General features: G+C 37.5%; 3 protein-coding genes and 1 long non-coding RNA gene across 5 annotated transcripts; 3 read left to right on the forward strand and 1 right to left on the reverse strand.

Moving 5' to 3' along the window:
- The first annotated feature begins 512 nt into the window (after positions 1-512).
- LOC137741466 (GDP-L-galactose phosphorylase 1-like) lies at positions 513-3,612 on the forward strand. Its single transcript, XM_068481172.1, has 7 exons — positions 513-1,220; positions 1,598-1,719; positions 1,825-1,884; positions 2,018-2,260; positions 2,348-2,533; positions 2,643-2,891; positions 2,987-3,612. The coding sequence occupies exons 1-7, from the start codon at positions 1,097-1,099 to the stop codon at positions 3,344-3,346; spliced, it is 1,344 nt and encodes a 447-aa protein (XP_068337273.1). The 5' UTR covers positions 513-1,096; the 3' UTR covers positions 3,347-3,612.
- A 3,630-nt stretch (positions 3,613-7,242) lies between these two features.
- LOC137742904 (uncharacterized mitochondrial protein AtMg00810-like) lies at positions 7,243-8,361 on the forward strand. The gene has a single exon (XM_068482844.1). The coding sequence runs from the start codon at positions 7,243-7,245 to the stop codon at positions 8,359-8,361; it is 1,119 nt and encodes a 372-aa protein (XP_068338945.1).
- Positions 8,362-18,914: 10,553 nt separating this feature from the next.
- Positions 18,915-19,997, forward strand: LOC137742358 (uncharacterized). The gene is made up of 2 exons (XR_011069385.1): positions 18,915-19,122; positions 19,569-19,997. It is a non-coding gene; the product is annotated as an uncharacterized lncRNA (long non-coding RNA).
- A 119-nt stretch (positions 19,998-20,116) lies between these two features.
- Positions 20,117-23,788, reverse strand: LOC137742357 (uncharacterized). 2 transcript variants are annotated; one of them, XM_068482207.1, is made up of 10 exons: positions 23,726-23,788; positions 23,302-23,374; positions 22,189-22,313; positions 22,023-22,106; positions 21,830-21,910; positions 21,602-21,741; positions 21,401-21,515; positions 21,234-21,303; positions 20,784-20,846; positions 20,117-20,701 (listed from the first exon to the last, which is right to left on the reverse strand). In XM_068482207.1, exons 3-10 carry the CDS (start codon positions 22,248-22,250, stop codon positions 20,624-20,626), a joined length of 693 nt encoding a protein of 230 aa, XP_068338308.1. In that variant the 5' UTR covers positions 22,251-22,313; positions 23,302-23,374; positions 23,726-23,788; the 3' UTR covers positions 20,117-20,623. The 2 variants fall into 2 exon arrangements, with proteins under 2 accessions (XP_068338308.1, XP_068338309.1); XM_068482208.1 differs by having other exon boundaries at positions 22,189-22,376.
- Between the last annotated feature and the right edge of the window lies 1 nt (position 23,789).

Raw genomic sequence — 23,789 nt, forward strand, 5'->3', positions numbered from 1 at the left:
TGATAAAACAAAAGGTGGGTTACTTTACAAGGAAGGGAATTATTATGAAAAAAGTATTAGTTACATTATGATTATACTAGCCTCTTGCCATATCCATATTCTAATGATAAATGGCTTTTTTTTATTTTATTATTTAATTTTTTGGTTTAACAATATATTTTTTATTTTTTTAATTTTAGTTGTGTTAGTTATTATTGTTTTTTGTTAAAATATATTTAAAAAAATAATAAACTTATCCTGTGTGGGGTTTTTTGGTGAATCCTTTTATTCTTTTGAAATTTCAATGGAAAATGGGCAATTTAGGTATAAGCAATACTGTTCTACTTTCTTTCTATATACATGACTAATACGGAAACGTAGTTTGCTTAAATTGGCTACAGTATTATCCCCAAAATACACCACACCAAACAATCCAAGGCCACGAAAATCCCCAAAATGCTAATACATACCCCACGGTGGACGGTTCACCCACAGCCACGAAGACCCCCATCTTCTCCCCACCCCTATAAATCCACCCCCTCATCTCCTCCACACACCCCACTCACTCCCCTAAATCCCCAAATCTCCGTCTGGGTTTTTCGATTCAGTTCGAAAGAGGCGATCCTCACCCTTCTGTTTTGTTTTCCTATCTGGGTTTTATCTGAGGAAGAAGAAAGGAAGGTGTTTGATCATTTTTTGGTATATTTTTAGGGGTAAGACCCAGGTTCGACGAGTTGTAGACATCACGGCTATACACGGAGCTCCTCGGCCTCTCATTCATGTCCGGGCTGTACGACGAAAGGGTTGTGTAATTGAGAGCAGCCCTTCGCCGCACGGCGGGCGTGGTGCCTTGCCTTCCGAAGGCGGTAGCCCCTCCGACCTGCTCTTCCTCGCTGGTGGCGGTTCTGCTTCCTCTGTTTTTCTCTTCTGCTTATATTAGCTTTTTAAGACTTTCTTGGTTAGATTCTTAGGAGATTTTAGAGATTTTTTTTCTTCTATAAAGCGCACGAGTAGATCGTATTGTTGTTTTCGGGTGGTTTTGGGTTTGGTGGTGTTTGATTTTACTGGGAATTAAAAGAGAGAGAGAGAGAGAGAGAGAGAGAGAAGGGGAGGGAGCATGATGTTGAGGATCAAAAGGGTTCCCACCGTCGTTTCGAATTACCAGAAAGATGAGGCGGAGGAGGGTGCTCGCCGCGTCGAGGGTTGTGGCCGCAATTGCCTTAACCAATGTTGCATTCCAGGTATTTGTTGAAATGCCCTCCACTTTGAATTTGAATTTCTGTGCTTTATTTGTTATGCACTTGAATAGGTGTTTTGTAAAACAAGCCTCCGTATGTGATAAGTTGTCAAGAAAATTCTTCATTTGTTGATTTGTGTTTTTTTTATTGGTTCTGGCATTGTTCTTATCTGGGTATTTGTCAATTATTCGAAATATACGGGGTCGGAGTAGTATTAAAGATTCTTGCTTCTTTTTTCTTTTTTCTTTTTTTTTTTTGTTGTTTTTTAATTTTATTTTATGGGATTTGAAGAAAATGATTTTATGTTGGGTTCTCATGGTTTTTCGCTTGGTATAGGCTCTAGTTATGACTGGGTTTTGTACCAATTTCGGTTTGTGTAGGGGCAAAACTTCCATTGTATGCCTTCAAGAAGCGGAACGTGAATAATGGTGACACGGGTGTGCCCGGACATGACAAAAGAGAGCCTCCCGTTGCGTTTCTTGACTCGCTGCTTCTCGGGCAGGTAAATTGATATACAGGAGATGAAGAATGATCACCAGATTTGTTTATTACCTTTTGTGTTTAGCAATTATTTTGGAGTACAATTGCTTACCATTTAATGGTACAGTGGGAGGATCGCATGCAGAGAGGGCTATTTCGCTATGATGTCACTGCTTGTGAAACCAAGGTGTATTCACTTACTTTTCCTCAAATTTGTAGCTTTTGTAAATGGGAATTGGAATTCGAGCTGAGGAACAATGTGTATGTACTATGTACTTATTTGGCATATGGGGACCAATTTCTTTGATAATTGGGTGTAGGTGATCGAAGGGCAATATGGTTTCATTGCCCAGCTGAATGAGGGTCGCCATCTTAAGAAGAGACCAACTGAGTTTCGAGTTGATAAGGTCCTCCAGCCCTTTGATAGCAGCAAGTTTAACTTCACTAAAGTTGGACAAGAGGAGGTTCTATTCCAGTTTGAAGCCAGTGAAGATGGTGAAGTTCACTTTTTCCCTAGTGCACCCATTGATGTTGAAAATTCTCCGAGTGTTGTTGCCATTAATGTAAGCTCTTTCTCCTTGTGCATTATTTGTTGTTAACAAGGTATTTGAGAAAAAGGTATTTATCGTTTACTGTCCCCCAATTAACAGGTCAGTCCTATTGAATATGGCCATGTGCTGTTGATTCCTCGTATTTTTGAGCGTTTGCCACAAAGGATTGACCGGGAAAGCTTCTTGCTTGCACTTCACATGGCGGCTGAAGCTGGGAGTCCTTACTTTCGATTGGGTTACAACAGCTTGGGTGCATTTGCTACCATCAATCACCTTCACTTCCAGGTTTCTAACTCCATACTTTTCTAGCAAGCTATCGTTAATTATTGGATTCAGCTTCTGATGGGTTCACTATTTATAGTTGTCACTCAAACAAATTTTCTTCCGTTTATAGGCTTACTTCTTGGACGTGACCTTTCCCATTGAGAAGGCTCCTACCAAGAAAATATCCACTCTGAATGCTGAGGTGAAGGTCTCTGAGCTTCTGAACTATCCTGTCAGAGGTCTTGTTTTTGAGGGTGGAAAGACTATGGAAGATTTGTCTTACACCGTCTCTGATGCCTGCATATGCCTTCAAGAAAACAACATACCGTACAATGTCCTTATCTCTGATTGTGGAAAGCGAATCTTTCTCCTGCCACAGGTATATAGTCAATGAAACTCAAATGCTTCGTAAGTAATATTTTTGTTGTACATAGGCTGTTTCACTCACCTCCATGCATATCGTATGAAATGCAGTGTTATGCTGAGAAACAAGCTCTCGGAGAAGTGAGTGCAGAGATTCTGGATACACAGGTGAATCCAGCGGTGTGGGAAATTAGTGGGCATATGGTCTTGAAGAGGAAAAAGGACTACGATGAGGCTTCAGATGAAAATGCTTGGAAGCTCCTGGCAGAGGTTTCCCTTTCTGAAGAGAGGTTCCAAGAAGTGAATGCTCTTATTTTCGAACGTATTGCTTCTGGTAATAATGGGAATGAAAATTTGCCGGAGGATCCAGAAGTTAAGCCTCGTTCTCATGAAGAAGTCGACACTACCATTAACAAAAGCTCGCGCACTGCTATGGTGAGTGGGACACAAGAATGCATTGTTCTGCAGTAAATGAGCAGATTGGTGGGTGTTTACAATGTGAATCTAGTATTGCAGTATTCCATTTGGGTTAATGTCTGTACCTTTATTGGATGCTAGCCGATGCCTAAATAAGCAAAATTGGTTTTGCATAGTCGGCTGTTCATAGTTTGCAGTGTTTGTGTATTCTGCATAACAACTTCGATCTATTTGTTTAGGGTGCTTTATGGATATGTAAAATCCCTTGTAGTGGTTACTATTGTGGGTGAATAATGTTATTATTGGCAGTTGTTTGTTTATTGTATTTTAGGGTTTCGGGTTGTATGCATGACTGAGGTTGATTTCTTAGTGACATGTTGTCAACTCCTTAATACATGGGGTTGGTATTCTTTCCAAAGTATGGTGTAAGGATTTCAAGGATGGGTTGTCATCCTCACTTTAGCTAAGTTATGGGCTAAAGTGATGGTCTTAACTCTACTCTTGTCTTACCATACCTTGTCTTGTCCCATGCCTCTTATTTTAATTGCCTCTCACGGGTCTAGGGCAGGAACCAAGGGATTGTGTTTTGCTTCTCCCGTGTGACTTCTCTTCGTAGTTCCTTATAAGAGTGTTCTCACTCTCTTGTAATCTTTACAATGAATATACAAGAAAATCTTTGAAAAGCAACATGGTATCAGTGCAGGAACTTTGACCTGCTCCTGCTATACTGCTTTCCTTAGTTTTCACTCTAAAAAATGTCTCAAGAAAATCCGGCAACTTCAACAGCTGATAGCTCCCCGGAAATTTCCTCCGTAAATGCACAGGAAGTGGATGTCAATCCAAATCAAAGGTTAAGCTCAGTCGTATTAAATGAGTTCAATTACTTGTCATGGTCGAGAGCTGTATCGTTGGCGTTGGGTGGCAGGTCCAAGTTAGGGTTCATAAATGGAAGCATCAAAGTCCCTGAGGCTTCCTCATCAAACTATGAATCCTGGCTGAGCAAGGATCAGCTAGTTATGTCATGGCTCCTGAATTCCATGGAGCGAAAGTTAGCTGAAATTTTCAGCTACTCAAAATCCTCTTATCAACTATGGGAAGCAGTCAAGGAAATGTATGGCAGCCAAAATAATGTTGCACGGGTCTTCCAACTAAAGAAGGACATCTCCGATTTGCAACAAGATGGTAAGCCGTTCGTGCAACTCCTGGGAAGCATGAAGACCATGTGGAACGAGTTGGAAACCTATCGCCCTCATACAACTGATGCAGTGCTGTTACGAAAGAGGGCAAAAGAAGACAAGATATTCCAACTCTTGTCCAGTCTTGACTCAACATATGAAGATCTGCGATGTCACATGCTCATGAACACAGAACTACCGTCCTTTCCTAGTGTGTGTGCAACTATTCAACGTGAGGAAGTAAGAAGGAAAGTCATGAACATGAGTACAATGCCAAATGTACCAGAATCTAGGGCATATGTAACCAACGAAAGAAGGTACAAAGGAAAGCACCCTCACCTAAAGTGTCAACACTGCAATAACACAGGCCATGTTAGGGATACTTGCTGGATTTTACATCCAGAATTAAAGCCTGACTTCATGAAGGGTGTACAAAGGGTGAATCGTGCTCCACATCGAGCAAATCATGCATCCACCTTCATTTCCAACAAGTCAGATTCATTCAAGAACTTCACAGCAAATCCGACAGAACTCATGAATGAGTTCATGTCATTTCTTCAAGGCAAGAAAGGAGGTGCTCAAAGAGACAGTACTCATAACATGGAAGAAGGAACATCGACAGCAATGCTTGGCAAGTTTACAGGGTTCTTGACAGACACAAATCCTGTGCCCCAAGAAGACATGTCAGGTATTATAAAAGCCTTTAAGACTGCACTCAAATTAAATATGTTACATGATTTTTGGGTTATAGATTCGGGTGCCACATATCACATGACCAACCATGTGTCTGATTCTCAAAAATTTGAAAGATTAACCAAACCTTCTCAAGTCTCAATAGCAGATGGAAATCAAGTAAAGGTTTTAGGGAGAGAAAAAATCAAGTTGATGTCTGATGAAATAGAGTCTGTCGCTTTATATGTTCCATCGTTTCCATTCCAACTTCTATCTGTGGGAAGGATCACAAACACCTTGAATTGTTTAGCCATTTTCTCTCCTCACAATGTGATTTTTCAGGACTGTGCCACCAAAAGGATGATTGGTGAAGGGTTCTACTTAGATGGTCTCTATTACCTGTCAAAGAGCAATCCCAAGGGTTTTCAAGCCAAGCTAAACTCTACTCGTGATACTTGGTTGTGGCATCAACGTTTAACACATCCTTCCTCTCCCATTCTGTCAGCTTTATTCCCAAAGTTAGGAAAGGATGATATAATCTGTGAAACTTGTCACTTGTCTAAAGACACTAGATTATCCTCTAAATCCTCTCTTTCTAGAACCAGTAAGTGTTTTGAACTAGTTCATTCCGATGTTTGGGGACCAACTAGTGAATCTTTTGATGGTTACAAGTATTTTGTGATTTTTGTGGATGACTTCTCTCGAGTCACCTGGTTGTACCTGCTAAAATCTAAGAGTGAAGTTGTAGAAGTTTTTAAAGATTTCCATAACCTTGTAAAAAACCATTTCTCATCTCAAATACAGACCTTACGATCTGATAATGGCACTGAATACATGTCCCATATCATGAAACATTATTTGAGTGCTCATGGCATCATGCATCAAATGAGTTGCGTTGGAACCCCTCAACAAAATGGGGTAGCCGAACGTAAAAACCGTGATCTCCTTGAGAAAACTAGGGCACTGATGTTGCAAATGCATGTACCAAAGAGGTTCTGGTCCCAAGGTGTTATGATAGCAGCATACATCATCAACAGATTACCTAGTCGAGTCTTGGATCTCAAGTCTCCCCTAGAGGTCCTGAAAGGAAGAAAAATCGATATATCTCACCTTAAAGTGTTTGGTTGCATTTGTTTTGTGCATGTTCAATCTCAATACCGAGATAAATTGGATCCCAGGTCTGCTAAATGTGTCTTTCTGGGTTATTCTTCCACTCAAAAGGGATATAAGTGCTATAACCCCCAACTAAGGAAAGTGATTGTGTCCAAAGATGTTAGATTCCATGAGTCTAACTATTTTTTCAATAGAACAAGTGACATCATAGACCAAGGGGATGACATTCTGGACCTGTTCCCATTACCAAGAATCGGACCTGAGGATCTACATCACCAAGAGCTCAGTCACGACAACACTGATACTAGTCTCCAAAACCCTCAGCCTGATGGGTTCATACAAGATGAAGACAGTGAGAACCAAGAAGGCTCTCAAGATGTGGCTGAAAGGTTACACGAGAATGAGCCATCTCTCCCAGAACCTCGACGCAATCCCCGTCGAGATAGGCAGCCTCCCACCAGGTTTCAAGATTTTGATATATACAAACCAAAGCATCCAATGTCAAGTTATGTTTCATATCAAATGGTAACTCCTTCGCATGCTGCTTTTCTTAACAACATCTCTAGTTACAGGGAGCCTCAAAGTTTCCATGAGGCTAGTAACCAGGAAGTGTGGCAAGAAGCAATGCGAGATGAACTCAAAGCTCTAGACCAGCACAACACCTGGAACATCACCAAACTTCCAAAAGGAAAAAGGGCAGTGGGGTGCAAGTGGATCTATAAGATCAAGTTCAATGTAGATGGTTCAATCGAGAGACATAAAGCAAGGCTAGTGGCTCGGGGATTCACTCAAACGTTTGAGGTGGACTATAAAGAAACTTTCGCACCTGTTGCAAAAATGAACTCAGTAAGGGTGTTGCTGTCTGTTGCTGCCAATAAAGGTTGGTCTATGTACCAAATGGACGTAAAGAACGCTTTTCTTCACGGTGATCTCGAAGAAGAAGTTTACATGTGATTGCCACCTGGACATCCTCAAAGTCAGGTCCCTGATATGGTGTGTAAGTTACATAAGTCCATTTATGGACTGAAGCAATCGCCTCGAGCTTGGTATGCTAAACTAAGTTCAGTCCTTCACAGTGCTGGTTTCAAAAGAAGTGGAGCTAATTCTTCATTATTTGTTCGTATTGGAACTGGTGGCACATTAGTGGTGTTGACTTATGTGGACGATTTAATAATTACTGGTGATAATGCAGTCGAAATCTTCAAACTCAAACAGTCACTACAACAAAAGTTTGCTATCAAAGATCTTGGGGTGTTAAAATATTTCCTTGGGATTGAAATGGCATCTTCTCACAAGGGATTATTTCTTAATCAACGGAAATATGTCATAGATCTCCTCAAGGATGCTAACATGAGTGAGTCCAAGCCTGCCACTACTCCTCTCGATAGCAAGCTCAAACTTAACATGGGTGGAACTCCACTCTCGGACATCAGTTCATATCAGAGGCTTGTTGGTAAGCTAATCTACCTAACAATCACCAGACCCGATATCTCATATGCAGTGAGCATTGTCAGTCAATTCATGCACTCTCCTTCCATCGATCATTTGAATCTTGTAAAGAGAATCCTACGTTATTTGAAAGGGTCTGTTGGTCGTGGTATTCTCATGACAAAAAATGATCACACTCACATCATGGGGTACTGTGATGCAGATTGGGCAGGTAATGCCATTGATCGTAAATCCACGAGTGGTTACTGCACCTTCGTTGGTGGAAATTTGGTCACCTGGAAGAGTAAAAAACAAACTGTCATCGCCAGATCCAGTGCCGAAGCTGAGTATCGTGCAATGGCTTCAACAGCATGTGAATTAGTCTGGCTCAAGGGTCTTCTAAGTGATTTAGGGTTTTCTGCAACTCTTCCTATGTCTCTATTCTGTGACAACCAAGCTGCCATGCACATAGCCTCCAATCCCGTGTTTCACGAACGAACGAAGCACATTGAAGTTGACTGTCATTACATTCATGAACAGGTGCAATCACAAGTAATCCAGACACATTACACCAGAAGCACCAAACAACTGGCTGACATCCTCATAAAGCCCTTACCCTCTCATCAGTTTCAGCGTCTTCTTTCCAAGCTCGGATCCATCAACCTTCAGGATCCAGCTTGAGGGGGAGTATTGGCAATTGTTTGTTTATTGTATTTTAGGGTTTCGGGTTGTATGCATGACTGAGGTTGATTTCTTAGTGACATGTTGTCAACTCCTTAATACATGGGGTTGGTATTCTTTCCAAAGTATGGTGTAAGGATTTCAAGGATGGGTTGTAATCCTCACTTTAGCTAAGTTATGGGCTAAAGTGATGGTCTTAACCCTACTCTTGTCTTACCATACCTTGTCTTGTCACATGCCTCTTATTTTAATTGCCTCTCACGGGTCTAGGGCAGGAACCAAGGGATTGTGTTTTGCTTCTCCCGTGTGACTTCTCTTCATAGTTCCTTATAAGAGTGTTCTCACTCTCTTGTAATCTTTACAATGAATATACAAGAAAATCTTTGAAAAGCAACAGTTATGTTCTATGTATATAACGGTGTCATGTCGGTTATGTTTTACCCCGTCCTGGTCCAAAGATTTTTCGGTATGCATAAAACACAAGTATGTACATCACATGTTATGAAATAAGTGAAGCGACGTTGAAAAATATTTTTTAAAATGGGCATATTGGTTATGACATTTAATTATATTATAATTCGTGATGTATTACTTTGATCCCTTAGTTTTATAATTGACTGCATGAAGGAAAATAAGAAGTTTCTATCCAAGTGTGATCTGATAATGACCCTATTAGTTAACGTGTTGATCCCAACTTATTATTTTCGAATCATTAGATTAATAGATCGTGTAAGAAATTATCAAGTCTAATTTTTACTCAAGTGTTTGCATGTGAATGAATTTGCATTTATGGTCATTTGGTTCTTTGATTATTTCATTCGTCTTTGTTACATTTAAATTATAATTTAATTGTTATCCAAAAAAGTTGCCCACAGCTAAATCTAAATGCATGGGTCACACACGAAAATAGGTGGCGCCGACTCTAGCATGGGGTTTTCAATCCTGCTAAAAAATCGGTGGCGCCAACTCTAGCTTTGGTTGGGTCGGTTGCCAATTTCCCCTTTCTTCCTTTGTCTTTTCTTTTCCCTTCTTTGATGCTTTTTCCTCTGCTCTACATCTCAATCTATCTTCCTCTTTTTACTTTACTGGCATCCCTTCCTATCGTTCATCTAAGCTTTGATCTTCAGTCATACTTCCCATCAAGATGGTGCGTAGAGTTCTAGTTTCTTTACTTTGTGGATGTGCACAGAGGGCTATTTAGGGTTGGATGATGAGTTTGGCAAGGCAATGTTTGGTGATGGGCATATATTTGCGCCAGTCAAGATGCACTATTTTGGCAGAGGCGGAAGCAGCAGGTTTACCGGTTTTATTTTTTTCTGTCTTTGGGCCTTAGCTGTTTGGTTGGGCTCTTATTGGTTTGTTTGGTTGACCTTTTTTTTTGTTTATTTATGTTTCTCTTCTGAGCCTTTTATATGTAAATCTAGGACACGTTTACGTAACCGTAATCGGAATCAATTTACAGAATTGGATTCCGATTATGGGATACACCTTTGTTTACGTAATCTTGGGGAATCAAAATACATGTGGGGTCCACACACATTAAGGAATCCAACTCCTAATTTTGGAGGAATTGGACTCCCTACATGAGGGAGGTATTTCAATTCCTTGACACTTGAGGAATCCGGAATGGATTTCGTCTACCAATTATGCCCTCACTTGTTTCTTATTATTCCAACATTGCCGTTCATTTGACACTCATTATGCCATCTTTTAATAAATAAATAAAACCTTTTTATATATTTTTATATAGGTGAATTTTATTATATAAATTTAATTAAGAATTTAATTTAATTAATTAGTGTGAAAATAATTTATTTATGTAAGGGAAATTTAGTAATCAACATAGTTTTCATTCCGATTGAAGTAAATTAGTAAACAATTTATATGGACTCAACATCATTCTTGTCATCTTTTAATAAATAAATAAAACCTATTTATATATTTTTATATAGATGAATTTGATTATATAAATTTAATTAAGAATTTCATATAATTAATTAGTATGAAAATAATTTATTTATGTAAGGGCAATATAGTAATTAACCTAGTTTTCATTCCGATTGAAGTGAATTAGTAAACAACTTATATGGACTCAACATCATTCCTACTCCGATTCCAGACAGTTTTAGTAAACAACTTCAACAGGAATCTAATTCTGATTCCATCTCATTTCAATTCCTCCTCAATCCAATTCCTTCTCAATTCAATTCCTCTCAATTTGATTGCGGATTAGTAAACGCACCCCTATTTCTTTGTAATTAAGAATAATTTCCTTGACCAAAAAAAAAGTCCATAAATTATACCATATCAAAAGTACCATACTCTACCCTTCTAAACTATTTAGGAAATTTGAATTCGAGCGTTGGGGAAGCACTTAACTAATGTGGCTATGCCTAACAAGTTGTTTGTCTAGTATTGGTAAAATTAGTATAGAAGGACTATGTAAGTGTGAGGACTTACATTCAATTTTCGTAAATAACAAGTTCAATACTAATTTATTATAACTATTGTGTGGTTTAGTTCAAATTCAAATAGATAGTTGTGTCAAAAGTATTAGGGAAATACCTAGAAATAGGACAATTCATTAATCTTGGGACAAAAATAGGACATTTTGAATATGCACATGCCATGCACAACAATTAGACAAAAATATAATTTTTCCTACACCTTGAAATGACTTAATTGCACTCGTATATAAATAGGTTATTTCCTCCCATTTTTTTATTTCTCTATTTGTCTCCATTTCTCTCTCTCTCTCTCTCTCTCTCTCTTCTCTCACTTTCTCCCTCACGCACTCTCTCTCCCTTTCTCACTATGCACACACGGTGCACAATCGTCCTGACCAACACTGTCCAAATCGAAGCCATCACCAATTTCATCTCATCCTCACGAATCTCATCTCCGATTGTTAGGATCGAAACTCAAGCAGGCCATGAGTTTTCCAGCCATTTTATGGCAACACGGCAAACAATCGAGGCTCGAGACCACCACTGGACTTGCATTGAGGGTGGAACAAAGCCTAGTCATTAAATGATGATGTTTTGTTTGATGAATTTTTCAAGATTTGCTCACTGTATGTACATGAGATGCACATGATATGCTCACAGATGTGAGCCAACTCAAAAATCCAGAGCTCACAGCTATCTCTTTGAAATCAGAAAAATGACATCATCACCTGTTCATATACACTATATGCACATTAAATGCACATCATATGTAAAGTACATGCATAAAACTAGAGATCGAGCAACGAGCTGCTTTTCACATTAATAAGAAACTTTAATGGCAACCTGTTGGTATAGTGAATACAATTAAAACATAATTGTTACATATATAAGGTTACAATGGCAATTTGAAAAGTCTTGTTATGTATATCAAACACCGCTTAATCGTGCATGTGGAAAACATGATACTCATTGTCGTTGTTTCATGGACACGCATGATCCTTAACATCCTCTAAGCTTTTTCTTAATTTAGTTTTTTGTCGAGGCCAACTAGGTTGTGGTCCCAGTCACTTATTTCTGGGGCACAACATTCGTATATCATAACAAGTGAACATTCCTGCTTTTCATATTAAGATGTAGTCATGCACACCATATGCACATTATGGAAAAAATTTCACAAATTTCTGCAATTGAGCACTTGAACTAGAAATTGTTCCATCCCAGTTTTGTAGCACGTCAAAACCGGAAATTTATTCCACAATCCATAGGCCCCAACATGAAATACAAACCCTAATTTAACTTCTAAGTATTAATTCATCTTACAAACAAAAATCATTGATGAAGGAACTTGGAACTAAACACCCTACCTTACTATGCTTGTCTGTCGAAGCTTCAGTCATTAGAAAAAAAATGGAACTTTCCGGCCAAAACATAAAATATAGTACAAAACCCAGCTCATTTATCTCACCTCTCTTTCTCTCACATCTCTTTGTTTGAAATAAGACATATGACGTCAATTCAAAACCCAACTCACTGTTCTCACCTCTCTTTAGACTTTCCTCTCTTTGAAATCGGAGCTCAACCCAAAAACCCAGTGCTCACAAATCTCTCTCGACATCCCTCTCTTCCAAATGAGAAAATGATGCAATGGGCTTCTGATTTTTAGTATTTATACGTGAGTATTTTAATAATTTCGGATTTGTGCATGGTGTGTATGGCTTGTACATGACCGGTTTGTTTTATTTTTGTCCCAAGATTAAAAAATTGTCTCATTTTCGATAATTTCCCAAAGTATTATGAGAGATGGAAGAAAAATGATTCTAGGTCATTCTAACAAAAGGGTAAACTGGTCAAAAACATCATTGAAAGTTGAGCAAAAATAAGTAGCACTCGAAATTGGAGATTTAAGTACAATACATCCATATACTATTACAATCACTTATTAACATTCATATATAATAACAGAGACATCGACCGTCAATAAGTAATTACATTGAGGTCTTGTTTGACAGTTCAAATTGTATTGACTATTTTTGTTGAATAAGGTAAATAATCACCAGATGGTACTGATTAAATTAATTGAACGTTTGGTGCAGTATCGGACTAATGATATATTATTTATACTGTGTTTAGTACTGTTCCGATTCCGAATAAATAGTTCGAACTATTATTAATTTTATTAATGAGAAAAAAGGACAAAAAAAAAAAAAAAAAAAAAAACAAATTTGTGATGATATATTCTGCCTCAAAACTATCTTCTTTTAAACTTTCTTTTTAATATGTTTTAAAAATTTTATAAACAGAAATAAAAAAAGCAGCGCCCTTGTCCCTTCATCCCACACCCCTGTTGGAGCAATATTAGAAAATATGAAAGATAACAAAATAATTTCAATGCTAATAATCATAAAGAAATTCACAACATCAATTATATATGAGATTAATATAAACAACTAGAGACAAAGTTAGAATAACTGACAAACTTGGAGATTGAGGCTTGCATAAATGCAATGTCCTAAAGATAGAATTTCGCCCCTACTCTTGTGCTTGTAGTTCGGTAGGCGTCCATCTCCCAAGATTCAACAATCTATAATTCGAAGTCAAAGCACTTCAATCTTCGAACTCTGACGAACTTTATATATTCCTTACTCTCAAGACACGACTCGGAATTTGACTCACAAAACATGAGAGAAACAAAGTGGGGAAACCCTATTTCTCAAGAGTAAAAATTAACTCTAATTTTCTCTATATAATACCAATGGTTTCATGGGTTTAAATAGAATCCAATTTCTACTTATTAAAGAGATGTAACTTTTCATCTATAAGTATACATCACTTATCAAGGAATACAACTAAACAACATAACCTTTCTAAGAAATTGGTTAACAATATTTTTCATTCAATTATTAAAATTATATACTATAATATATAATATGTAATTTCCAACAATCCCCCACATGAATGAAAAATTAGGAAGAATTTGAGAGTACAGGCGGACAAGAGATGCATCGGGAGAGGTGTCTTTTGGACTTGAACCTACCCTAGTGAATACTTATCGGATTTACTTGGTGACGCAGTAAATATAGAATCTTGAACTGTTCACCGCAGTAGTAAACCGAGACAATAAGCAACACACATCACTAATCCTAATATATTCTGGTTCATACGGTTGTGTTCATTTTGGTCCTGAACAAATCCCGGATTCATGAGAGTTTTAGAGAATTTAGTCATCTCATACTCATAGAAGCGACCCACTTCTACTCTCACATAGGTGACCACTGATTAAGAATAATCTGCTTTATTCCTCTTATTTATAAGATATCACTGTCATTAAGTACAAATATACATCCTAAAACTTCTGCAGACAACGCACTTCTTCCACCATAAGAATGAGGTATATAGTGTGTTAGCTTCTTTGAATCATGCCCAACCAGTTTGCCTATTGAACTTAGACCATGGGATCTCCAATCAACTAAGTTAGGTTTCCGCTCGGCTAATTCATTAGTTATGTTGGCTTTAGCCTCATTCCCCTCGATGATCAACTTACTCTCTAATCAAACCTTTAATAATTGGTATCACTAAGGTTGACTACTCTTATGGTGTGCACTTCCATATTATGAAATTATATTTCATACGAGAGTAGTTGTTTGACATTGTTTGAAATGTCAAGTCCTCAAAATTTATATTAGGACTTAATTACTAAGTAATTTGCTAACAATAAGCACTTGGGTAAACTCCCCCACATTTAAGGTATTTGTAAGAAGATCTCTAAGCTTGCCATACCTTAAACAATTACTCATTACAAGAGATGACATCTTAAATGTCATTCAATTAGTAAACTACTTTTAACCAACCCCCACAATTCTTTCATAATTGTGGTTGCTTTTAATGGTATCACTCAATTTATCATTTTTTTTCGTACTTTAAGAAGTAGGAAACAATGAAGACTATATCTTCATATAATTAGGGCCTTAATGCCTTACAAGCCGTTTTTGGAAAATCACTTGTTGGCCTTCATCCTTTAGCTTATAAGCTTTCAAAATTGTCACGGGTCTCAAACCCCCACACAAGAATGTTATCTTTTTTTTTTTTTTTTTCCCCACATTTAAGGTAATTGAAAGAAGGTCTCTAACCTCTTCACACGTTAAAAGTCATTCATAATAAGAGATATTACTTATTATCTCTTTTACATGCAAATTACTCTTTCTAATTTATTCTTTGCCTTACTATGACTAACATGCATGACCATTCATATGCTTACTTAATAAACATCATCATGTCTAATTAGTGTCTAGTCTTTTCTTTTCCCAAAGACCCCCACACTTCAAGTGTATAATTCCTCTCAAATGAATTTCCTTTGGTTTCATCCATGACTAACATGGGCACCGTAAAATTACTTATCATAAAACTGATCTTCTTCTTTTGCTAGTACTCGTACTAGTCTCACTTCCTTTACAATTCTAACACTACACTAATTACTAGCAACGGTAGTGTCTAGTGCCAATTACTAGCCTAAAACTGTTTCTCTATAGCACTAGTAACACATTTTTGCAAAGAGTTGCATAGGCTTGTACAAATAATAACGTCAATACCTTCTTGTGTGATTTTCTGCACGTTTTTTCACAGTTCTCTTTTCAAACTACACATTCATGATATTTCTTCATAAATAAATAAAATATTCATGTTCATTTCAAATTAGAATCGAACAACCATCACGTTCCCTTTGGTTGAAAAATCAAAGGGCATTTGACATATTTCAATACCAAAATTTTCTACTTTGATAACACATCTCCTTTCTGGGAAAAAGATCTATTTCATGAACTTGTATGAATCTAGTACACCACTTTGGCATTCACTTGACCTTAACCAACGTCTTCCTTTTCATAAAGGAGACATACACAGAACATGACCTTTAAACGGATCTCATAATAATTGCAGCAATTAACCACATGATGAAAATTGTTATCATCGTATCTTTTTGGAAACCAGAATCTCCAGCTTTTCTATATCCCAAACGGCACTATCACTGCAACCGATATGGTTATAGTCTGAAAAGAACCAAACTAGTGACCACGCCATCTCTGTCCGTAACCAATGACCGAATGGTTCACCAATTTGTTTCCTTATCCTTGTGTTCGTATCGTTTGAGAAAACTTGGAGACCTTCACATATTGTTTGGCATCTATTTGTTATTTGAACATATAAATCCATTCAAATAGAAAATCATGTCTGGTTTCAGCCCACCACGAACCTCACCAATCATAACTGATTGTGTTGGTTAGAATTTTTGTTTGACAAGTTTAAACACCAATTAACCAAGCATCAGCCTGATATATCAAGCCCAGATATGGCTTCGTTAAAATATATGCAGTGGTTTGCATCTTCCCTATCAAGACAAGATTTGTCTAGATCATGAAGCCACCATCTTCCATGTTAAATAATGGGATTCATAATACTGCATATCAATTTGATTCTCTTAGAGGAATCACTCCATAACAACATCGTTAAGAAACCATTTAACAAGCACAACGGTTGGCGAAATTTGGAAATGGCAAAACTAATCACATATCATAAGAACTGATCGCCATTCACAATGTCTAATTTTTGGAGTATTGAACCAACAACAATAATGTTAAATGCAAAAAAACATTAAATAAACAATCCCTTAACAAACTGCCCATTTCGTTCTTAATGAAATTCAAGAACAATATCTTCACAGCAATATGCATGCGTTTCAAAGTATTAAACAACAGTTTCGCTAACATATTAATGAATTTGATTAATTTTAAATTCCAAGGCCCCAAGGCCGCCCAAGGCCCTTGTCTTGATTAATTAATATTAATTGTATTTAGGCTATATTATATTTAAGCCTAATTCACACAACCATAAGGCCCAAGCCTTCAATCCATTTCCAAATGGTCCAAGTTCTAATTACTAAGAAAAGGGAATAAGCCTATATAAAGGTTTATGAAAAAATACTATTGACCAATGTGGGACAAGAGGATCTCAAACTCCAACAATACCCCACATTTGAGACACCTCTCCTGATGTATGTCGCATCTATTGTTTACTCTCGTATCTTAGTGTGTCTAGGACCAAAGAGTTGTCTCAAATGTGGGGTATTGTTGGAGTTTGAGACCCTCTTGTCCCACATTGGTCAATAGTATTTTTTCATAAGCCTTTATATAGGCTTATTCCCTTTTCTTAGTAATTAGAACTTGGACCATTTGAAAATGGATTGAAGGCTTGGGCCTTATGGTTGTGTGAATTAGGCTTAAATATAATATAGTCTAAATACAATTAATATCAATTAATCAAGACAAGGGCCTTGGGCCTTGGGATTTAAAATTAATCAAATTCATTAATTTTAATTTTCGGATTAAGTTTTTTAATTAATTTATTAATTAAAAAACGTTTTGATTAAAAGACACAGCTGTTAGAAAGAGATTGTACATTTTGATTAAAAGATACAGCTATTAGAAAGAGTTGCCTTGGGATTTAAAATTAATCAAATTCATTAATTTTAATTTTCGGATTAATTTTTTTAATTAATTTATTAATTAAAAAACGTTTTGATTAAAAGACACAGCTGTTAGAAAGAGTTGTACTTTTTGATTAAAAGATACAGCTATTAGAAAGAGTTGTGTGCTTTCAAATACACTGAACAGGTATTTGAAAGGGTGTGAAACAGCCTATATATTTGTAATCACAGTATCCAAGTGAGAATTATCTTTTCTTCCTCCTTATCTTCCGTACAAAATTTCCAGAGAGTAAACACACAAAGCAATTCGCTAGAGTTTTATAATCCGGTGCGGGTTGTAGAATTTGGTAGTTGTATCCTGGTCGAGCAGACGTTGTAAAACCACAAGCACAAGAGTGGGACGAAAATACTGTTCGAATGACATAGCTTTTACGCTAGCCTCTACCTTCTGTGATCAAGTTAGTATCATTGATATTATTATATTAGTTTATATATTTATTGTATAATTTCATTCTGCACATCAAGTATATTTGGTAAATAAAATATTAGAATTTCAAGTTCTGCTTATTTCTGTTATATTTGTTTATTTCTGAATTGTTCTCCAACAACCCCAACAAACGCCATCGCCACACCACCCTCATTCAATTCCGGTGACAAGCACCATACCCACCCCACCCTCAATCAATTCGTGAACACCTCAATTGTTGAACATGACTTCTCGCCACCGCATCTTCCCCAACCCAGTAAACCGAACAAAGTTGCTCACAATTTTGCATTTCTAAATCGAAAAAAGCTCTAAACACAAATGTTGGGTAAGTCTGTAAAACCCTTTTCTGGAGGATGAAGTCTGTAAGACCCTTTTCTGGAGGACGAAACGAAGCCAATGCAAAGACAGAGAACCTGCTCCATCATCACGTTCACCATCCTCCTCAGATCTACAATCAGGGCATCAGTTCGTTGGTGATACGGTCGTCGGCGAGGCATCGGCTGGTCTTCAGCAATGCCTTGTGGTTCGCTAAGGACACGGCGTCGAGAGTTGGTGTTGGGTGCGGTGGATTGAGGGAACGGAGAGAGCGAGCACCTTCCTACCCGACTAAATAATACTGAGGTTTTAGAGTGTATTTTTTTTTTTTTTTTGAGTGAAACGGTAACGTTAATAAGCTAAACGTTAGATTAGTTATTGATGGAGTTTGAACTCACGCCGTCGTACAAAGGCACAACACCTTTCCGCCTTTATGGTAAAGAGCCATTTGCAGGTCTTAGAATGTATAGTATATGAGAGTGGGAAGTTTTGTTTTGTTTTGTTTTTTTTTTTAATTAATTAGAGATAGGTTAGGATTATATGTAGGTGAGGTTTTGAAAAAAAAATAGTAAAATTTGATTATGTAAAATTACATTTCTGCCCCATATTTTTTATTCATATTTTGTTTAATTAGAAGGTTGAATTGGTAATTTTATAGGATTTTGATTCACAATGAATTAGTAGAGATTAGTTATACGCGTGAGCTGTATATAATAAGTGGGGCCAGGACAATTAATACGGAGTCTATCTATTACGAAACTGCACCAAACAACCGGATTGGTATAATTATTCCAATCCGGTCCTTTATACGATGTGCCAAATAAGCAGCCTCGAAAATTGGGAGCAAACATCAAAATTGTAAGGTGGAGGCCCAAATCTAATTGTAAGCCCGCGTTAACAAGGCCGTCGGACACATTTTGATTACTCTGTTTTGACGACCAAGCAACAAGAAGGGCGTCAGAGCGGCTGATTTTGTATCAAACCTGACGATCGTATTTGGAAGCTCTCATTTTGTCGTCGGCTTTGCTTTAGTCTCTGTAAGTACTAGTATTATTCCACTTCACACGCCATTAGATTTCCCATCCCTTTTATATTTTTACGTATATTTTCGAATCCTCTGTTTTTAGTGGTGACACATTCACTTATGGTTTAGGGTTTAGCTAACGTGACTACGAACATCGAAGGAAACAGTGTCAATGCACACCAACTGTTTGATGAAATGCGTAGAAGTAAAACTTGGTGCTTTATAATATTCAAAGGGAACCAGTCTGAGTAATAAAATTTGGGGCTTAAAGTGAAGATGAACACCAACTGTTTGATGAAATGCTTCTACCAACCGTTTGATACACTGAAAAATGCTCTGTGTTTTTGAGTTGTGATAGTTATTTTGTTTCTCAATTTCGTTTGATTTTTGATAGATTTGGGTGTGAATTTGTGAAAGGTGATGTTTTGATAACTGAGAAGTGATGCTTTGAAACTGCAGATTATCGGAGGAGATGAAGAAAGGGATGCACCCTCAGATGCAATGGATATCGTACGTGACACAGAGTGGGAGATTGATGCAGGTTATGATGCCCAAGATCCACCACGCTGGTAAAGTCTACCACTTGAAGGCGAAACGCCAAATGGCTGAGCATATGAGCCAGATGACCAAGTTTAGGCAGCGTTACGAGAAGCAGATTGCTCCGAGAGATAAACCATGATTGCTAAGTCATGACAACTTTGTTTCGGAATAAAGATGAACTTGCTTTGTGAGATTTTAAGCACTCGTGCTTTGCCACTCTATGTTTTGTTTAACTTGGAGAAAAGTTGAAGTTTCTGTTTAAGTCAAAGGGAAAAGTTGATAGAAGTCTTGCATGCTAATCACTGTTGATATTCTATCAGAAGTAGAATTAATCTGGATTTGAGGTTAGAGTTGTTCCTTTTCGTCGCTATTTCTTTGCGATTTTTTTTGAAGCTCAGGTAATGTGGTTGAACTAAATTGCCGATGATCATTTGGTCCAACGGCGTTCTCCACTCTGTTGGGAATAGATTTCAGGCCCCAATCCCCTGAATAAGATTTTGATACCTGTGAAAACGACTTTTGTAATGTTTGTGGCAATGAAGGGAGGGTTGCGCCCAACTCAGATTTGCGTTCCAAGTAAAACTTGCGGCAGAACTGAATTACAAGCGTCGCACTGGATGTGCAATCTACAATGCTACCTGGTAAAAAACAAGGTTCTAAGGCGCTAGTCAGTGGCGGATAGGGGCCTAGTGGGAATTTTTTTTGTCCCTTACAAAACAGGTAGCATTTACACTATTATCTATTAAAATTGCTACTCAACGTAGTTTACATGGCAAGTAAACTTGTAGGTCTGTCTTACAAATGTATGGCGCACTTTGAGTAGAAGGTCGTACCACACCAGTATCAATCAGTTTTGGGACCGTCCTACGAAATTCTTGCGATCTGATTTGCACAATTTGATGAAAGCCAAATGAGACCGAGAGGACAATTTCTCGATCCTCTAGGGTTGCTCCTCTGAAAGAAAAAAAACATAATTAAATTCTCCTTCGATTGTCCACCCGTGTTTTCTTGGATGCACGCTCATCTTGCAGATGCTCACTACTTGACTGAACCTGGTAGAGGAGAAAATGCATTACATTTTACAAAACCCAGAACAAAGGTCGAAGAAAAAACACATGCAATTGATGTTATCACCTTATTGAGCTTCTCCCTCACCATCTTGACAGTCTGATTCATAGATTGTGAAGGAAAATACTCCTTCAATGAATTACAGCGGATCAAATGTCAGTTTAACCAGTTAACACAGCAAAAGTAGCATAAGAATAAGGTCTCGTTTGGCATCTAAGATTGTATTGGAATGGATAACCCTTTATATTCAAGGTGTGCTGAATGGAGAAATGAAAAAAATTGTGTCTGACTTGAAGGTAGAATATGAAATGATTCATTAAGGAAACTTATCCCGACCAATCTGCCCAAAAATGGTAGGAATAGAAGGGATAAGTTTCCTTCATGCTTAATCCCCTCGAAATGAAAAATCATTCACCTCTACCTTCAATATACCGTGAACATAGTGGGTTATTTATTCCAATCCAATCTAGACACCAAACGAGGCCTAAAGGTAATCATTTGAAAATAATAACAAACCTGGTCAGATGAAACTCTTGAAAGAGGAGGGTTAGTAACGTGTGAAGCAAGTTGTGATTCTCCAGAGTCCCTAACCAGAAAAAGAAGGGCAATTCAGCACACCAGTTTCAAATGCCTTTTGTGTCCATGACAAGAAGAGCAATTTTCCAATTCAAAGTTCACAATACCTTTGACTTGAGTTTACATGCTGGGGAAAGCAATCAATCTGAGTGGGAATTGCACGCAAAGAAGGGTCAGTCGAAGCACCAGACTTATTGACTGTAGACCCCTTAGATCTTTTGGCTGAAATCATGAATAAATATATCATGTTTCTGAGAGATATGATAAGTTTAAATCAATTGGTCACATGACTATACAAAAGAACATACGGTTCAATCGTCCTAGAACTTCTCTTGTCCTGCTTTCCAGCTTATCCTTTGTATCAGTAAGGGTCTCAAATTCAGGAGCATATGATACATTAAGTCGATTCCCGAGGAAAGCATACTCATCCAATTTTCTCTTTGCAAACCTAAAATGTTAAAACCAATAGGGTCTGGTACTTAGATGTTAGATCTATGTTTAACTATTATCAACAAGTTATCATCAGACATAATCACCTGGCATTGGTGACCAGACGAAATTTTATCCAATAAACGTCGGTGAATTGATCACAATCTGCTTCATCCATTGGTTTACACCTGAATATGGAAAACAACCAAAGTTACAATGATTTGAAGGACGACAGTCTACACTTTACAGTTGGATTATTAAAGACTTAAAACTTGTACAAGAGAAAGGATAGTAAAATACTCCTCTACTTCTCCGTAGGATGCAAATAATTTCAACAGATCATCGCCGCAACCCAAAGATGGAACGTTCCTCACAATCAAATACCTGCCACAAAATATATGCATAAACAAAACACTGAAAACAAGTTTCTACTTTCTGGAAACATACATAAGCACCATGGACAGACCTTGATTCGTCACAAACTGTGTAAACGCGAACCGCTGGAGGTTCATCTTTGTATCGAGGCATTATGTTCCACCAAAATCCGAAGGGGAGTAACTACCAGTTACTTGCGTCAATGAATTAAAGGAGCTGAGGCAGCAATTAAAAGTGGCTCTGAAAGTTATTACTGGTTCTGCTCCTCAAACATATTTTCTGGGTGCCAAAAACAGGCAAAAATAATTGCTGTACTACTTTCACTAACAAAACAGACACAAATGCACACATACATGCAACAGAACCACAAACACAAACGTATCTACGCCAATGTCAGAAGCCAAATGTGCCAACTTTTCTGTCAGCCAATTATGCCTTATTTTACAATTAGGTGGTTAAGAATCCCTTCGTCTCTCTAAAACTAAAAGTTCCTGGTTTTTCTAGCATGATGCAATGACTCTCAAGGCCCAAAGTGAAAAGAGAGCTGCCGCATCTTGCCAACTCATTTTCAATATAAAATTAAGCATAGTAAAAAATGGAAACAGATAAAGTACCATCAGTTCATTCTCTCAATCCAACTTGATCAAATATTATTATCCAACACGTAAAAGGTCTTTCTGCTGTGTAGAAATCATGTGAAAATTCACCTTACTTAAAATGTCAAGTGGAAAAAAATTGAGATTGACAGAGTAACATAGACAAAAGCCTTTCATAATCCTATATTTCATGAGTTCGGGCTGATTTACCAAAGTCCAGCTACAGCTGACTGAAGAAGGTGATGCAGGAATCCAGAAAATCAGGTGTAGCTTTTATTACTTGCAGCTCAAACAACTATCCTAATTCATTATTCTGCTGGAAAAATTCAAGTTACCTTCTGACAGCAATGGTTTAACACTTTTAACTTCAAAACATGACTCAAATAATTTCAACATGGTTTCGAGTAAATTCCGTTCCGAAACAACACTTGGAAGAGTTAACAGTAAAAGCATAACCATGAAGAGTAGATATAATACTGGCCAAAACAAACCCCACTCATCAAACATTGCAACAGCATTTCAGTTTTGATTTCATACATACAATCCAGAGCATTCAAAGAAAAACACAACACGAAAGCAGCCAGATTCCAAGTTCGAGATTTCCATACCTCGAACCGAAGGTGGCGTGGCGTCTGCTACTCCAAAACTTGATCCTTGATGAATTGAACTTCCTTCTTCGATCTAACAATCGAAAAAAAATAGGTATATTAAGCATCCTGTCATCTCAATGTAACACCCCTATACGCTATACCTGCATACACACATACCAAAACACACCACGTTCGGATTTGCATCATATCCTTGTTTCTAACTCGATGGGGAATTTTCACAAACACCTAATACGCAAGCTCTAATAGCTCCACAGAACCAATTTTAATAGAAATATTCCTAATTTTTTTCTTCTGGCAATTAAGAAATTTATAAAACCAAATTAACTTGCTAATTTGCTATCCTAAACATCAATCCTTAGCCTCTCGAAACCAAATTAAATTCCTTCATGCATGCGACTAGAAATTCAGAAGATAAACTTACCTAATTTTCTCTCTGATGAATTTGCACAGTCGGAGGGGGAGAGAGAGAGAGAGAGGGAGGGAGC

The sequence above is a fragment of the Pyrus communis genome, chromosome 8 (assembly GCF_963583255.1).
Source record: "Pyrus communis chromosome 8, drPyrComm1.1, whole genome shotgun sequence".
NCBI lineage: Eukaryota > Viridiplantae > Streptophyta > Magnoliopsida > Rosales > Rosaceae > Pyrus > Pyrus communis.

Bases quoted from the DNA above. Each gene is read 5' to 3' on its own strand.
- LOC137741466 (XM_068481172.1), top strand. From the start codon at position 1,097: ATGATGTTGAGGATCAAAAGGGTTCCCACCGTCGTTTCGAATTACCAG. The intron at 1,720-1,824 runs GTAAATTGATAT...TTAATGGTACAG, and splicing joins ACTCGCTGCTTCTCGGGCAG to TGGGAGGATCGCATGCAGAG. The intron at 2,892-2,986 runs GTATATAGTCAA...TATGAAATGCAG, and splicing joins GAATCTTTCTCCTGCCACAG to TGTTATGCTGAGAAACAAGC.
- LOC137742904 (XM_068482844.1), top strand. From the start codon at position 7,243: ATGGTGTGTAAGTTACATAAGTCCATTTATGGACTGAAGCAATCGCCT.
- LOC137742357 (XM_068482207.1), bottom strand. From the start codon at position 22,250: ATGCCTCGATACAAAGATGAACCTCCAGCGGTTCGCGTTTACACAGTT. The intron at 21,304-21,400 runs GTATTGTGAACT...TTTTCTGGTTAG, and splicing joins CATGTAAACTCAAGTCAAAG to GGACTCTGGAGAATCACAAC. The intron at 20,847-21,233 runs GTTTGTTATTAT...AATTCATTGAAG, and splicing joins CAAGAGTTTCATCTGACCAG to GAGTATTTTCCTTCACAATC.